The sequence below is a fragment of the Dermatophagoides farinae genome, chromosome 4 (assembly GCF_024713945.1).
Source record: "Dermatophagoides farinae isolate YC_2012a chromosome 4, ASM2471394v1, whole genome shotgun sequence".
Lineage (NCBI taxonomy): Eukaryota > Metazoa > Arthropoda > Arachnida > Sarcoptiformes > Pyroglyphidae > Dermatophagoides > Dermatophagoides farinae.
Genome location: NC_134680.1, coordinates 900,355 through 916,951, shown reverse-complemented (window position 1 = coordinate 916,951; position 16,597 = coordinate 900,355). Strand labels below are relative to the sequence as shown.

At 30.6% G+C, this 16,597-nt stretch overlaps 6 protein-coding genes across 9 annotated transcripts; 3 read left to right on the top strand and 3 right to left on the bottom strand.

Moving 5' to 3' along the window:
• Positions 1-2,830: 2,830 nt before the first annotated feature.
• On the top strand, positions 2,831-5,793 carry LOC124500354 (regulator of microtubule dynamics protein 2-like). 2 transcript variants are annotated; one of them, XM_075730461.1, is made up of 4 exons: positions 2,831-3,071; positions 4,493-4,599; positions 4,754-5,111; positions 5,184-5,793. In XM_075730461.1, the coding sequence occupies exons 3-4, from the start codon at positions 4,840-4,842 to the stop codon at positions 5,632-5,634; spliced, it is 723 nt and encodes a 240-aa protein (XP_075586576.1). In that variant the 5' UTR covers positions 2,831-3,071; positions 4,493-4,599; positions 4,754-4,839; the 3' UTR covers positions 5,635-5,793. The 2 variants fall into 2 exon arrangements, with proteins under 2 accessions (XP_075586576.1, XP_075586577.1); XM_075730462.1 differs by having other exon boundaries at positions 2,954-3,498.
• Positions 5,794-7,408: 1,615 nt separating this feature from the next.
• Positions 7,409-10,252, top strand: Alg12 (Alg12 alpha-1,6-mannosyltransferase). Its single transcript, XM_047053369.2, has 2 exons — positions 7,409-8,201; positions 8,260-10,252. Exons 1-2 carry the CDS (start codon positions 7,469-7,471, stop codon positions 9,228-9,230), a joined length of 1,704 nt encoding a protein of 567 aa, XP_046909325.2. The 5' UTR covers positions 7,409-7,468; the 3' UTR covers positions 9,231-10,252.
• Positions 9,326-10,574, bottom strand: CIA30 (complex I intermediate-associated protein 30). Its single transcript, XM_047053371.2, has 2 exons — positions 10,051-10,574; positions 9,326-9,983 (listed from the first exon to the last, which is right to left on the bottom strand). The coding sequence occupies exons 1-2, from the start codon at positions 10,466-10,468 to the stop codon at positions 9,427-9,429; spliced, it is 975 nt and encodes a 324-aa protein (XP_046909327.2). The 5' UTR covers positions 10,469-10,574; the 3' UTR covers positions 9,326-9,426.
• LOC124490819 (uncharacterized) lies at positions 10,565-12,067 on the top strand. 3 transcript variants are annotated; one of them, XM_075730245.1, is made up of 3 exons: positions 10,565-10,709; positions 10,816-11,482; positions 11,539-12,067. In XM_075730245.1, exons 1-3 carry the CDS (start codon positions 10,565-10,567, stop codon positions 11,648-11,650), a joined length of 924 nt encoding a protein of 307 aa, XP_075586360.1. In that variant the 3' UTR covers positions 11,651-12,067. The 3 variants fall into 3 exon arrangements, with proteins under 3 accessions (XP_075586360.1, XP_075586361.1, XP_046909329.2); XM_075730246.1 differs by having other exon boundaries at positions 10,595-10,709; positions 10,812-11,482; XM_047053373.2 differs by lacking the exon at positions 10,565-10,709 and having other exon boundaries at positions 10,788-11,482.
• A 119-nt stretch (positions 12,068-12,186) lies between these two features.
• Positions 12,187-13,382, bottom strand: Gnpnat (glucosamine 6-phosphate N-acetyltransferase). Its single transcript, XM_047053375.2, has 4 exons — positions 12,983-13,382; positions 12,810-12,917; positions 12,604-12,731; positions 12,187-12,543 (listed from the first exon to the last, which is right to left on the bottom strand). Exons 1-4 carry the CDS (start codon positions 13,068-13,070, stop codon positions 12,310-12,312), a joined length of 558 nt encoding a protein of 185 aa, XP_046909331.2. The 5' UTR covers positions 13,071-13,382; the 3' UTR covers positions 12,187-12,309.
• Positions 13,383-13,404: 22 nt separating this feature from the next.
• ninaB (neither inactivation nor afterpotential B) lies at positions 13,405-16,536 on the bottom strand. The gene is made up of 6 exons (XM_047053370.2): positions 15,704-16,536; positions 15,425-15,609; positions 15,142-15,360; positions 14,830-15,034; positions 14,261-14,721; positions 13,405-14,195 (listed from the first exon to the last, which is right to left on the bottom strand). The coding sequence occupies exons 1-6, from the start codon at positions 15,762-15,764 to the stop codon at positions 13,707-13,709; spliced, it is 1,620 nt and encodes a 539-aa protein (XP_046909326.1). The 5' UTR covers positions 15,765-16,536; the 3' UTR covers positions 13,405-13,706.
• Positions 16,537-16,597: the final 61 nt, after the last annotated feature.

Genomic DNA, 16,597 nt, shown 5'->3' with positions numbered 1-16,597 from the left:
ATATTATGATGATGATAATCAATGCTTGATTGGTTGGCTGGTTGGTTGGTGGTCGGTTTACATTTGATCAATTTATGGAAATAATTTCAATTTGTTTTTTCTTCATAGTTAAAAAAAAATTCTTTCAATATTCTGTGTGTGTGTGTTGAGAGTCCAAAAAAAAATTATTAACATTGATACATGAAGACAAAGAGAGAGAGAGAGAGTGAGAGAGTGAGAGTAGAGGAAAAAACATACAGAAGATAAAATTACATAGACACAGACATCAAGAATAACTAGAGAGAGAGAGAGAGAGAGAGAGAGAGAGAGTTAAACAAACATCTTTTCATTATACTTTATCCATTATATACAAATAACATACACACACACATATATATACGGATACAGAGAGCAAGAATCCAGAAGAAGAAAGAAAAAAAATAACCAGAATCAAAAAAAAAAGAAGAAGAAGAAAAAAGAGCCAAAGAAGAATTCTGGTATATAATGTTAATGTTGATGTTGATAATCGGTTTGGTTTGGTTTGGTTTTCAATGTCTGTGTTGTTGTTGTTGTTGTTGTTTTACTGATCCTGAATACTATAGTGGATGCTAGAAGATTCTATTGAGAGAAGAAGAAGAAGAAAAAAAAATTCATCATAAAAACAACAACGAAAACATCAATATAAAAACCGCTTCGATAAAGAAAAATTCTGAATCAAAAAAAAAAAAAAAAAAAAAAAAGAACAAAAATCGAGTTTAATATTGAATGAATGATGTGTGTGTGTGTGTGTGTGTGTGTGTTGGTGAACCATGCACCCACACACACACACACATGAACCGATAGAAGAATCATGAAAAAGGAAGTGGAAACCATAAGAAAAATATTCTGTATATGCATCCCGAATAACTATATTCAACAAAACGTTTAGATTCGTTTTGGTTTGGTTTCTGGAATACTATTATTATATATCATTCATGTCTGGATGTGTTTTTTTCTGATGAAAATGGTCATGTTGTTGTTGTTGTTGTTGTTGTTGATGATGGTTTTTTTTTCACCAACAAAAATGATGATGAAAATGAAAAAGAGTAACATCCTTTTGGATATTGGCGAGGCGGTATAGTCATATTATATATCTATATATATAAAATCCAATACGGTCTGTATAGTAACGTATGGACCAATGAACGAATAAAAGTTTCATTGAATTAATCTCACATACACATCACCCATCAAAGAATAGAATGGCGAGAATTTTGTTCTCGCCAAACAACAACAACAACAAAAGAATAAAGTTTAATGTTTCTGGTGATTATAATAATATAATGATCCATATTGATCCAAAATTGAAGCAAAATGAATTAATCAGAATTGGAATCAGTTTTTTTCATTCTTTCTTTCTTTTGTTATAGAATCCAATTTTTTTGTGGTTGTTATTGCATCATTTTTTAAAAAAAAATTCCGTATTCTGTCCACTGGTGATGTTTTCTTATTAAGTTAAGGTACTTCTATTGTTGTTGATCTGTGAACATTTAAGAATTCTATGAATGAATGAATACAAATGAATTCTTTATGCGTAAAGAAATGATCATTTTATTCTAAATACTAAATGGTTAAAGGGTAGGCGTTTTTTTTTGTTGAAACATTACCACCACCACCACCACCAGCAGCACCAATACGACCGACAATGAACCACTACCGATATTTGAAAATGACCACTAGATTTCAAATTTGTTTGATAACAAAAATCAGCATCGTTTATCTGGTTATTCTGGCCATTATTATCATGACTGCAGTAGCAAAGAAGAATTTGATTTTTTTTTTTTTTTTTTTTGAATACATGAGTCGACGCCATTGAATTGATGCTAGATAATTTTAAATTTTGTGTGTGTGTGTGGAGAAGTGGTGATGGTAGTGGTGGTGGTGATGGTGATGATGATACTGGATTAAGTGATGGAATCCATCATCATTGAAATTATGAAACAAAATGGAAAATATTGAAAAAAAATGGCATTTCATTTAGAATTTCATAGAATTGAAACGATTGAAATCTAATCATCATTGCAGTGTTTATTTTTGAACAAAAGTCGAAAATTTATTCATTCATTCATTCATTTAATCAACTAACAAGAATCATAATGATCTCTGTCTGTCTGTCGGTGTTGAGAGAAAGAAAGAGAGACTGGGGAAAAGAATTTCAAATGAAATGAATATTCTGTTCTGTCAAAAAAAAAAAAAATAAATAAAAAATAAAAAAAATTGTTAACCAGTTCAATCAAATCAAGAATTTTTTTTTGTTTGTCTGTTCAATTAGTGAATTCTTGATGGAAATGGAGAATTTGAAGCAAGAAAAAAAAGTAATTTTAAAAAAAATTTTCAAATTTTAATTGAAACAAAAAAAAATCCATTTTACATCGGTCAATTAGATGATTCTCTCTCTCTCTCTCTTGCTCCTTTCGTTTTTTTAAATCTTCGAATCAAAAATCCAAATTACACAATATATGTATCCAGCAAGAAGCGAAAAAAAAAAATACTGAAAAGAGAAATATGTTGAGAGAAGGAAAAAAAAACAAGGAGAAAAAAAAGGATACATGTGATTAATACATGGTCAAGCTTGTGGTCATCCATTGATCATTTAATCTATTAAATAATTGATGATGTATAAAGAGAGATATAGACAGGCAGACTGACAGACAGACAGAGAGAGAGAGAGAGAGAGAGAGAGAGAGAGAAAAAAAAATGAAAAAAAAAACCATAACCTTGACTGGGTTCAAACAACTGACATTTTTTTGTTTTTTTTTAATATTTCACCACCACCACTACTACTACTGGAAAAAAAATCATTTATCTTGATAATCATCATCAAACATATTTCAACAACAAAAAAATTTTGTTACATGCTGTTTCATATTTTCATATTTTCATTTTCATTTCAATGTATATATATCCATGATTCATTCATTCATTCATTCAATCAAAGAAAAACTTGTGGATTCGGAATGTTTTTGTTTGTTTGTTTGTTTGTTTGTTTCACGCTAAAACGACAAAAATATTTGACCTGATTTAATCTTTGTTTTGTTTCATTTTTTTTATTGGTATGTGATTTACCTTGAATTTTTGTCTGTTTGTTTGTTGTTTTTTTTTTGTGGCCAAATTATGATTTTCAGGTTGTGAAAATGCATGTATGTGCATTTTTTTTATTTTATATCGTTATGCATCGATTGCAATCAAAGAAAACGAAAAAAAAATTAATCTAAAAAAAACCTTGATCAGACAACACATACACACACTGTGTGATGATGTAATTCGCATGTTGCCAACCAAAACCAAAACCAAACCAACCGACCTATCAAAACTAAATGCCATGCATTCATGTTAACCAGATTCAGTTCTATTCATCATACATAATTGTCGTAATAATAATGTGTTTTACACATTGAAAATTTCCAGCGAAAAAGAAAAAAATTAACGGACCCATCAATCAAAAAAAAAAAAAAAAAAAATTTTCGATTTTTTTTTTTGGTTAGTAATAATCGATTGTTTTTTTCCAGTGATGTGTGCATTTAGCCTCTCATTCGATTCCAATAGAAAAAAAAACCAACAAACAAAACACAGACAGACATCATCATCATGATCGATCAGACAAATATCATTGCTTGACCACTATTCAATGAATCGATTGGGGAAAAAAAATGTTGAAAATGATGATCAGAAAGAGAAAGAAATTTTTTATTTTTTTTGTTAAAAAATTTAATTTGATTTGATATTTAATTGAATTTGGTGTTTTCCCGAAAAATTTCCCCAAAATTTCCAAAAAAATTTTTTTTTTGTTCTTTCTACTCGATACATTACGGAGTACATTGATGCATGTTCCCGGCATTTTTTTTTGTTCCGTTCTTAGAATCAAAAATCAAAGATCAACCAATTAATCAATCAATCAAAAAAAAAAAATTTTTATCATTTCACCATGGTAGTAGCAGTAAGTAGTAGTAGTGGTATTAGTAGCAGCTATATAGTTATTTCTGGGAAAAAAAAAATTCGAACCACTACACACACATGTACCATGAATCCATTCTTTATCAATCAATCTCATGTATGTCGATTTGAAAAAAAATTTTTTGTTGTTGTTGTTGTTGTTGTTGTCATGTTTCATGTCATGACAAAATCCTTGTTTCAATCTCTTTTTTTTCCTAGTGATTTCTGTTCAATTTTCCACTCAACAACTACAACAACAACAACAACAACAACAACAAATTTTGAATTATCAACAACAACAATCAAATCGTAACATTGACAAACAAACCAAAAAAAAAAAAAAATTTTTTTTTAACTACATTGATAAATATATCGTTTTTTTCTCTCTCTCTTTTGATGATTCGATCCACATATAACATAATGATGTTTAGATCTGTAGGCGGTGACCAATAGTTACGAAACAAATCCACATACACACACACACACACACGCCATATACATAATCAAATCATTTCCATGGTTTTTTTTTTGTTTTCAATAGATCGATTTATTCATTCATTCACCATTTGTGTGTGTGTGTGTGTGTGGTTGCTCTTGTATTGAACACATCATCATTCGATTCGATCGTTGGCTTACTGGCTGTTCCTGGTTAGTATTTTATTTTATTTTATTTTATTTTTTTTTGTTTGATTTAATTGATGACCATTTTTTTCTGGTTTTTCCTTTGATTCGAATTTCATTTTTTTTTTGTTTTGTTTTGTTTTTGGAATTCGATTTTTTTTCTCTTCGTCTGTTTCCATAGTGATTTACCATTTTTGGATTGGTTCGCGCTTCAACCTTTCTGGATTGTTTTTTATTTTGTCAACGAAAACAAATCCACAAAACACAATGGCTGATTATTTAACCGATTGGGATAAAGATGTAGAAAATCCGGCTGTTGATCGTATGGAATTGTATAATAAATTATTGACACATTTCAATGAACAAGGACAAACAGATGCCGAAAAATGTTGGCGTCTAGTAGTCATTTGTTTGATATTATCGGATTTACAATTGAAAAATAAAAATAAATCTGAAGCAAAAAAATGGGAAGAAGAAGCATTTAAATATGCTAAAAAGGCCGTAGAATTGGATCCAAAATCGATGAATGTTCATAAATGGTATGGTTTTTTTTTATCTACTGATTTAAATTTTCATCTCATCTCATTTTTTTTAAAAAAATCACAATAAAGGTATTGTGCTGCCGTTGGACGAATGGCACCACATGTTAGCACAAAAGAACGTATTCAAATGGGACATCAATTCAAAGAACATCGTGATATTGCCGTTTCCATTGATAATAATGATCAATTAATGCATCATATGTATGGACGTTGGTGTTGGGAAGTGGCCAATCTTTCATTTATGGAACGACAAATTGCCAAAGCATTTTTCGGTACACCACCTGAAGCAACATATGATGATGCATTGGATTCATTGAAAATGGCCGATAAATTAAAACATGATTGGAAAATGAATCATTTGTGGATGGCAAAAGTATTGATTTCGATGAAAAAATATCCAGATGCAATGCAATGGATTGATGAAGCATTGGTATTGGCAAAAAATAATGAAGAAGATGATGTTGCTCATTTAGAATTGGAATCATTGGCAAAATCGTATGGTAAATATCGTGCCAAATAAACGATTTATATGAAGATGATTTAAAACATTGAGGAGAAGAATTAAAAGAATTTGTCTGTTTTCGTTTCTTTCCATATATATTTGATTTAATTTGATAAAATTATTATTATTCCATTGATTGAATAAAAATATTCTTTTGGACTTGCAAAAAAAGAAAAATTGGCGCAAAAATCTGTAGATTTAAAATTCAACCAGCCCGGTACAGGCGCTTCGCGCCTGCCCCAGGCTGGCCCTGCGGGGCTGACTCTTGACAGTCAATATAGCTGGATACCCGCAGGTGTGGCGGCTGCGCCGCCCCCCCTGCTTGGTACCCAGCCAAAGGTATGAATTCTTGAGGTCAATAGAGCTGGATACCCGCAGGTGTGGCGGCTGCGCCGCCCCCTGCTTGGTACCCAGCCAAAGGTGTCTATTTTAACGCTTCGTGCCTGACGGTGGGTTTCTATGCACGGCGTGTTGCTTCCGGCCTTCGGTTTGGTACCGCAGGGTCAGCCATCACTTGTGCATTGCACCTGATACCGTTGAAAAAGTTGCGCACACCGAACAGCGTAATTATTATTGCTAATCGAAAAGTTGAAGAAATGCGATATTTTTGGTATAGATACTGTGGTCATTGTTGATCTTTTCCTAAATTTCCTGAACAAAAATCTTCAGATTATAAGGATTTTTGCAGCGGCAAAAAGCCACATAAATCATTCCATGTTGCAATACTGGTGTAGAAAGGTACACACTTATTTTATCGAAAGATTTCCCTTAAAACATTAATTGTCAGAGCAAAAGCCAATAAGACAGGAAATCGTCCACGCACCGATTTAAATGGTAGCTTAAGATCTCGATCGTTTTGCTGCAAAATGAATCATAGCCTCCTTGTCAATATTCGAGCTTCAATGCTGCGTCTATTATTTACAAATAAACGCGTGCCATTGAGCAAACCACTTTGTGGTTCAATATTGCGACTGAACATGATAATCGATCCAATGTTTAATCCAAGTTTGTGTCTATAGATCCTATAGGATAACCTTGTGGGTTTATCTCATGAAGACACTCAACATTGAATCGTCAACCGCTGTGGCTTTCTGCAATATCGTAAATGCTCCATTTTCTTTATTTTAAATGAAAAAAGTTATCAGGTATTTTAGGTGTAATCAGGTTAAATAACCGAAATAACTTACCAAACGATGAGTAGATCATAGATCATGGAAACAAAAACAGAAAAAATCATTCCAATAAATGCAGTCTTCAAGCAAGATTTCAACATCAAATACACAATCACACAGGCACACAAAATGAAAATCACGTGTGACACATGTATTATCACAATAATCAATTCGAAAAATTCGAATTCGAACTCTTTCTATGTTCTATTGAATGACTGCACCATCTATTGGATGCAAAAGCTGCAGCAACGTGTGCTGAGCTAGAACAATGAAAAAAAGCTTTGTCAAAGCTACATACCACAGAATGCGTTTCTTTGGAAGCGACTTCTACTTCTAAGCTGGACGAACTGTTCAGCGGCATTCAAAAGTTTTTCCGCATGCTCAGACACACACTGAGTAGCTCATACTAAATAGTTATGTTTGTACTGAAAATAATTAGGAATGTCCAGCTCGGCTTCCCCGCATCAAATGCCAAGTTAATACAGTTTTTTATACTTGCAGAGTGTAAAAATTGCAGTTTACAGTGGAAATTTAAGCGACATAGAATAAAATTCAATTTATAATGATTAACTCTATTGGCTGTGGATAGATGGCACATGATGGTTGTTTTTTTTCTCCCAGATGGATTCGATTATCATCTGGGAATATATAATCATAATTTTACACACATATGATGAATCATGAAGAATTCTGCGGTTCTTTTAACGATTCTTATTTTTATCATTTCTTCTTTACATTTATTTATTGTTCCATATACAAAAGTAGAAGAATCATTCGGCATACAAGCTTGTCATGATTTTCTTTATCTATCAAAATTATCGCCATGGCTATCGAACGATTCTGTGGCCATTTGGGATCATGAAAATTTTCCCGGTGTTGTACATCGAACATTTATAACGAATTTTATTGTGGCCATATTGGCTAAACCATTCTGTTGGTTACAATCCGAATCATTGGATAAATTTCCATCACAAATTCTATCACGTTTATCATTATTGTTTTGTTTTACATTTGCATTCGGAAGATTTATTCATTCAATACAAGCTAGTCATCGTAATGGATCATCGATTGCCATTTGGTTGACATTGATAACAATCACACAATTTCATTTAATTTTCTATGCATCACGTCCATTACCGAATACATATGCATTGATATTCATGTTATTCGCTTATGATTATTGGAACCGTAACCAATGGTCAATGTTTATATTTTTATTTGCTTTCACAGTGATTGTCATACGTTTTGAAACTATTATATTGTTTTCAGCAATCTGTTTGATTGAATGTTTCTATACACAAAGATTATCATTGATCAATGTTTTTGTTTATGGAATTCCAAGTGGTATTTTTTCATTATCATTAACCATATTGTTTGATTCATTCATGTGGAACAAATGGATTTGGCCCGAAGGTTAGTGTATTGTTATTTAATTTTTTTTTTGTTGACAATTTTAATTTTTTGTACATAGGCGATACAATATGGTTCAATATTGTTGAAAATAAATCTCATCTTTGGGGTGTTCAACCATTTTATTGGTATTTTATCAATGTTTTGCCAAACATATTTTTCACAACAATTTTATTGTTACCATTTGCCTGTTTTTGGTGGTCACGATTCGGTCATCCATATACATTTGTATCCATTTTGTTCATATTTCTTTATTCATTTCTACCACATAAAGAACTACGATTCATCATCTATGCTGTGCCTTTATTGAATACAACATTTGCTCATATCATCGTCACAATGATGGATCTCATTGCTCAATTTCAACGTTATGTGTTCGAATTGATGATGAAAATGTCAAAACAAACTACAATGAAAACCATAATATTGACCAATTCAATATCGATTTATTTCATCAAACGTTTGAAACAATTTTTTCTCTATGGTCTTATCGTTAATCTATTACTAAATCTAACACTGACAATTATCAAATTATACATTTCAAGCTATAATTATCCTGGTGGTTATGCAATCCAAATTGTTAATGACGATATCCGAAAAAATAATTGGCAATCAAAATCTGAAACTTCTAGAATAGGTGTCTATGTTTGTGATTTGGCCGCCCAATCCGGTATGACAAGATTTCTTCAGCTAGAAAATGTCTATTATAACAAAGAACCAAAATTCAATGTCGAAGATTTTTTACAACATGATTGGATTTATTTTGTTATCGAACCAAAAGATCGTCATGAATATTTTGATCAATGTACAGATGATGAATCTGTAAATTGTCAAATTGTTCACCGACAATTACATTCACCGACATTAATGGACATTCAATTCAATTGTACATTGCAACAATCTGTATTGACATTAGATAAATCAAGTTTAACTAAATTTCAAATCGCCATTGAAATTCATAAATGTCAATACATATCTATTACGGCTAACGAATCGATCGAATTCGATCATAATCATCATCCATCATATTGATCAAAAAATAAAAATCGAATTCAAAAAAAACGAAAGAAAGAACCAATATCGCCATCTGTTTGCAGAGAAAAGAATTATATTGATTGAAAATATATAGATTTGTACATGGTTTTTTTTAAATATTTGATTGATTGAAAAATATTTATATTTACACTAAATAATATCAACACATCAACATTGTAAAATAATAAATAAATCAAGTCGATTTCAATTGACTTGATTCATGATAATAACCTTCATATTCAATAAGATCATTATGTTGACAATCATTAACAAAACCAATGTAATCAATTTCTAAACGAAATGGACCAGAATATGAAGGTGAATGTACCATTATACCCATCGAACGGATTGTATTTGGATTAAATTGATATTGTTCATCTTGAATAAAACCTTGATAATGGAAATAGAAACGTGATAACGGTATTTTAACATATTGCCAATAAGGACCACCAAATGTATACATCATAAAATTATATCGATCAAACCAAGTAATATCAAATACATCGGCTGTATCGAATGATATCTGATACATACGGCCATCACCACGTACTCGAAGAATAACGTGTGTAAATTGTTCAAAAATATTCATTCCATCTGTAGGTAGATTGAATGGATGACGACTTTTTTGACTGGATAAAAATGCATAACCAGTACGAACAGTTTTACCATCTTTTGGTACAGTGGTGTCCAGATATCCGGAAAATAAAGCATGACCAGATGGTGATACAGTCCATGAACATTTGGAAAAGCCTAAAAAAAGTGGTCATTTAATTTGATGTAAAAAAAACAACAAACAATACAATAAAATATCACTTACCAACATCATAATCAGCATCACAAGTTACAAGCCAATTGTTCATATCATTCAATTTATCACTTTTAAATTCCAATGAATAGCTAGATAATTTTTCATTATTACGTTGATTGAAATCCCAAATTTTTATCAATTGATTATCATCAAATGCTACGGTACCAACATCTGCACGAAATGCATTAAATGTTGCATCCTTGAATATTTGCCATGCCCATTTTAGATCTTTTTTCATCATTTTTGTTGTTTCTTTTAAACGTTGTGTTTCATTCATTTGAGCACGTTTTTTATTCTCAAAATCAACGGATCCACTTCGTGTTTGTTCATATAATGATCTTGTTGATTGAATCATTAACATTGTCGATTTACGATTTGTATCGATAATTGATCGAAATAATCGTAAAGGATACGTTGATGGTCTCATTTTTTTTTTTTTGGATGTGAAAACAAAATCAATTCAAATCGATTATAGCCAAGCCAGCGATGAATCGAATCAAAATAAATATTTTAATAGAAACATATGATCATATCAGTTTACTTTTCGACGAATCGATTGTATCGTTTTGCGCCGATGCGTAAAACATCGATTGTTACCAAAAAAAAAATGTTTGGCGCATCTTTTCTTTTTATAATTCTTATCTTTGAATTCGGTTTCGGACATTCAGGTATTTATCCATTTCCAAGGTATTCGAAATGTTTGTTTTCAATGATTAAGATTTTTTTTTTATTTTTCCATTATCGGTTTTTTGGTAATGATTGATTTGCAGCCAGATTTCACTTGTTCACCATGGAAAGAAATTTGTTTCGATCACATTTTCATTCATTTGACTATTAAAGATTTATTTTGTCTTCAAAATGTTTGCCATAGATTCATACGATTGATTGATGAATATTTCGAACGAATGGAATCGGTTGATTTTTCCATTTATTCTAGCGAAAATTCACGAATATCATGGCCTTGTTTACGATTGATGCTCAAAGATAATCGTTCTATTTGTGATTTGAATCTATCACATTGTAAATGGATCGATGATACAAGATTCTTGTGTTTAATTACCAATCAAAATCGTTTGAAATCTATCAATCTTTCATCAACATTTTATATCAGTAATCGATCATTGATGGTAATGGCTTTATATTGTCCATATTTGGAAACAATCATATTGGAAAATTGTGGCTGGCTACAACCGGAAACACTATATTGCATTGCTGAAAATTGTCATCAATTGATCACATTAAATCTGGCCAGTTGTTGGAATTTAAATGATGAATCCATAAAGATTTTGTTGGAAAAATGTGGCCATTCAATACAAAATCTAATCATTGCACGAATTTATTCACTAACAAATGAATCACTGTCATCTATTCGAACATTCTGTTTGAATATTCGATTTTTAGACATATCATTTTGTTGGAAAATCACTGATTCCGGTCTAAAGTAAGTTGTCATTTTTTTGTTCTCATTTTTGTATCTCACTCAAAAATCTTTTACAGATATTTAATCGATTGTAAAAATCTGGAACAAATCTCGATAAAAGGATGTCAAAGCATTACCTGTGTTGGTCGTCAATATCTTTGTGAATATTCAAACATTATACAAAATTGAATGAACAATTTCATTGTTGATTAATTATTCAGAATATATTGTTATTATGTCGTTGTGTTTGTTGTTGTTATTATTTTTTTTCGCTTGTTTGTTTCATTTGTATAATTCAGTCAATTGTTTCAATGTTCCTGTTTTCGTAGATCGATAATCCAAATAATAAATATTTGATTCAATAAGTGATGGTCACAAATTTCTGAACATTAATACAAAACAAAACAAAACAAAAAAAAACAATTAACGTAATTTTTGTGTTTCGAAGAACGAATGGTCTTAATTTCAAAAATCGATCCAAATTCAGTTTCGAATCAGAATATATGTGTGTTCAGATGTGTTCACTATATCGACACACATACACACACACACACACCTATTAACCTGATTCGTGATCTCGTCAATTTTTAATTTGAAACGAAACGAAACGAAATGAAAAAACGAAATTCACTTTTTTTTGCATTTCACAAACCTGAACATTTTGGTTATTTTTTTTCTAGCTAATTTGATTATAATATATGGACGACGACCAACAAATGGCCAAATAGACACAATAATTTCAGTTTTTTTTAATACAATAAATGGCATCACGTATCCAAAAAAAAAGAAAAAGAAAATCATGGCAAAAAGAAATTTTTCGTTAGTTCCACTGGATGTGATTTGTTTCATCATGGTGATGATGATGATGATGAAAAACGAATAGTCATAAAATTTGAACGACCTTCTTCAATTTGAAAATCAAAATATTTCCGATACCATGATATCATTTGATCATTACAATCCAATGTTAATTTATAACAATGTAATACTTGTGATAATGATTTCAATGTTTGTACCAATGCAACGCCAAGATTTTGGCCACGATAATCATTATCGACTACAACATCTTCGATTCTTGCACGCTAAATAATCAGTAAAATTATTGATAGACGAGAACAAAAAAAAAAACCATTCATATTTACCAAACCGCCACCATGTATGAATTTATATTCAGTAAACAATGTGGCCGATCCAGCAATTCGATTTGTATCCAAATCTTCAATGACTGTTACATAATAACAGCCGTTTGTTTTCATTTTATCAAATATCTCTATTTTATATAAACAAATATGACAACAACATGATGATTATTTATCAACAAAAAATTTTATCAAATTAAAATATTCACCATCGAATCGTTCACGCGATACATCACCAACTTCTGTTAGTTGTGATAATGCTGCAAGAAATCCATGTTCGAAATCATTTCTAGCCAATGGCCGTAAATGAAAATTATCTTTAAAAATGGTGATGAGAAAAAATGAAATTATTCATTGTGTCTGTGAACAACACAAAATTTACCTTTTATCGTGATTTTTGGATCAATTTTCAATGCATTATTGAGAATTTTTTCATCAAAAAGATATTCCATTGCTGCTGATGATGTCATTTTCGTACATTTGTCATTGATTGATTGATTGATTAGAAACAATGAAAATGATTTCACAAAATTTAAAGGCAAAGAAAAAATTGTCGATAAAATAATTTTGTCGTAAAGAAAGCAATAAGCAACAACAGTTTTGGATTCAATGAAATCATTTTAATCGCTCATTTTCTTTATTATTGAGAATCAACCACACACACACCAGGCACGATGATCACGATTTACGGAGAAATACAAGAGATTAACCACATGAATGGAACCTGAAAAAAAAGAGAAAGAAAAAAACTCAACACACTTGTTTTTTGTATGTGTGTGTGTGTGTATTGTGCTCAAAACAAAAACGGAAAAAAAATGTATTGTCTGCATGTCAGCTGATTTCCATTTCAATGCATGAAGCAAAAATCTGATCATCATTTACAACAATGGTGGAACATTACATTGTGGATTAAATGAAACAAAACAAAACAAAAAAAACATGGTAATTTGAATAGAATGGTGAACTTTTTTTTGTTCTTATCTGCGACACGTACTAATTGGCACGTGTTACGAATGGTCATTATATTGTTATTTTTTTTCGTATACGAAACAAACAAAAAAATCAATTTAAAAGACAAAAAAAAAAATTTTTTTTTGTTGTTGTTTTTATTCATCAACCACATAATCATAAACACCATGTATTGTAGGTGGAATAATACCAACGCCAGTAGCAATTTCGGCACGTGCAATCTCCTTAAATGTATGTGCATCCAATATGAGAAGATAATGTGATAATAATTCATTTCCGGACAAAACTATACATAATAATACGCCATCATCTTCAACAATGGATCCTGGTCTTGCAACAAATATACATTCACCAGGAAAAAAATCATCCGTATCTTTCCATGTTATGACAGATTTATCATCAACATTTAGTTTACAAATTGAACGATAAAAATTTCCTTGTTCAAAAATTCCACTACCATAACAGTATTTATATTTTTGGCCATTAAATTGACGATAATTTATTGTTGGCAGTTCAAATCCTGGTCTACATAATGGTTCACCGGTCAATATTATCAAATCTTTTTCCATCATTATGGCCGTTGCCTGTGTATTGGCCAATGTGACAAGATTTTCACCCATTTTTATCTGTTTATCAATTCATAGGAATTAGTAGTATTTTTTTTTGGCGAAAAAAAACTGAATAAACTTACATCATTTTTATTTATATTAATTGGCATTACAAATCGTGTAGGCATTGCTTGATTATTATCATCATAAACATTTTTACGCATCTGATGAAGATCCCATTTATCCAATATGGTTGCATTCTGATAGGCCATAAAATCGGCAACAATATGACCATCATATTCATATGAATTAATAATATGAAAATAGAAAAATGGATCGGAATAATATTTTTGTATGATTTGGCCATTTTGTTTACAAATAACATAGAATTTAACACGTTCATTTGGATGCCATTCAAAACAATCTTTTAATGGTCGTCCTTTCGGTGTACAGGTGGCCAATTTGAATCCATTCACCATTAATGGTAATTCAATGAAAATTATGAAATTTTTCGTTATACCAAAACTATGATAATATGCAATACATGTAGTCCATCTGGAGCTAATCGTTGTCAATATTTGTGAATGTTCCAATAGGCTTTTGTCTGTGATTGTTAAAATAGAATAGAATATAATTATCATCATTGTTGTTGAATGTGCGTTGGCTCATTCGAAATTCAATTTTTTTTTTACTTATTATCATCCAAACTTACCATCATCATTAGTGTCATCATCACCATTACCATTACCATTATTATTATTATTATTATCATCATAATGAAACAATGGAATCTTAATTAAATGATATTTCATGCCGGTCAAAAAACTTGAACTAAGATTATAAGCATAATTTTCATTATCCATATATTGTACATGTGAACAGGCTAGATTTACGCCGATAATTTTGTCTAAATTAATCTATAGAATGATGACAAAAAAAATGGCCAAATACAATTGTCATTCATTCATTCATGTGATGATAATCATAATAATCATTTTTGACATTGACAATTTTGTCTCCATACCTTTTTTTTAACATTCAATGTTTTTTGACAAACACGCCAAATATTACATGTTTCCGATGATGCATAATATTCATTTGATAATTTATAAACATTAATACAACCATTATCGGTCAAATCTGATGGTACAATCTGTGAAAATATACGATTGAATACATTTTTACATGGATCTGGAAATGCACGTGTGCCGAATTCTGTATACACTGGTCTTTTAACTTTTAACTATGTATAAATGAATGAATGAATTAATGGATTGTCATCAAATAAAATTCAATCATCATCTTACCATTTTTCTATATGCATCAGATTCAAGAAATTTCGACACATATTTTACGCAACCATGTCTTATGGAAAATTTACACAACATTGCACAACCATCAAGCCAATGATTCAATACAAATTCATCATCTAGATCCCATTTTCCTGGTCCTAAACGTATTAATTCAACATTTAACCATTCAGGAATATTTCCTAAATGAAACAAATGATTATGGAAGTGGAAATGGAAAAAAGTGAATTTGAATCAATTAGGATCAAATATAAATGAATGAATGAATGACTTTACCTTTAATTTTTGTTGTTATTTCTTGACAAACTTCATTACATGAAACCAATAATTTATCCATATCTTTCTGAATCGTTGATGATCAAATTCTTTGGTTCGATAATTTTTGTCGTTGTTGTCAACACAAAAATAAATTAATTGTATTCATGTAATGACGTTGGATAAAGCAATGGCAAGGAAAAAAAATTTTCTTTTTTTTTTTTGCTTCCGTGATCAATACGTGTGCTGTTGTTGTTGTTGTTGTTGTTGTTGTTCCGGCCCAGATTGCTGATTACTCTTTTTTTCTTTCTTTATTGAAATATATTTTTCGATCCTGGAACAATCCAATCCGATGGATCAATCCATCCAGGAAAGAGAGTCATCATCATCATCATCATCATCAACTGGGATTGATACTCTTCTTTTGGCCATCTTTTTATCTGGTTTACTCTTTACTTTGTTTTTTTTCGGATTTTTGTCTCAGATTATTATTATTTTTTTTTTTACAAACCGTAAATTATTCTCACTCTCACTTTTATTCACCATGATGTAACAACTTCCTGATGTTTTTATGTTTTCTCTCTCTCTCTCTCTTTTTGTTCTGTTTACACATTCACCTGTTCCTGGATGTTTCTTGTTTTATTTTATTTTATTTTATGTTTTTTTTGTCCATTTCTTAACTTCTCTTCTCTTCTCTTTCCTGGATCTAGGATCTGTTTTCTTTTTCTTTTTTTTTCACATTTTTCGCCAATCTATCTTGATGATGATGATTATTGGTTGGTTGAGTTGATGGTTTGGTTGTTCAAAACAAACGAATGAATTTCTCGTAAAATGGTATCATTGTAGTGAGAGAAAAAAATAACACAACATACGAAATCAATGATGAAGATAATAATTTAGTATAGTAAATTTAAA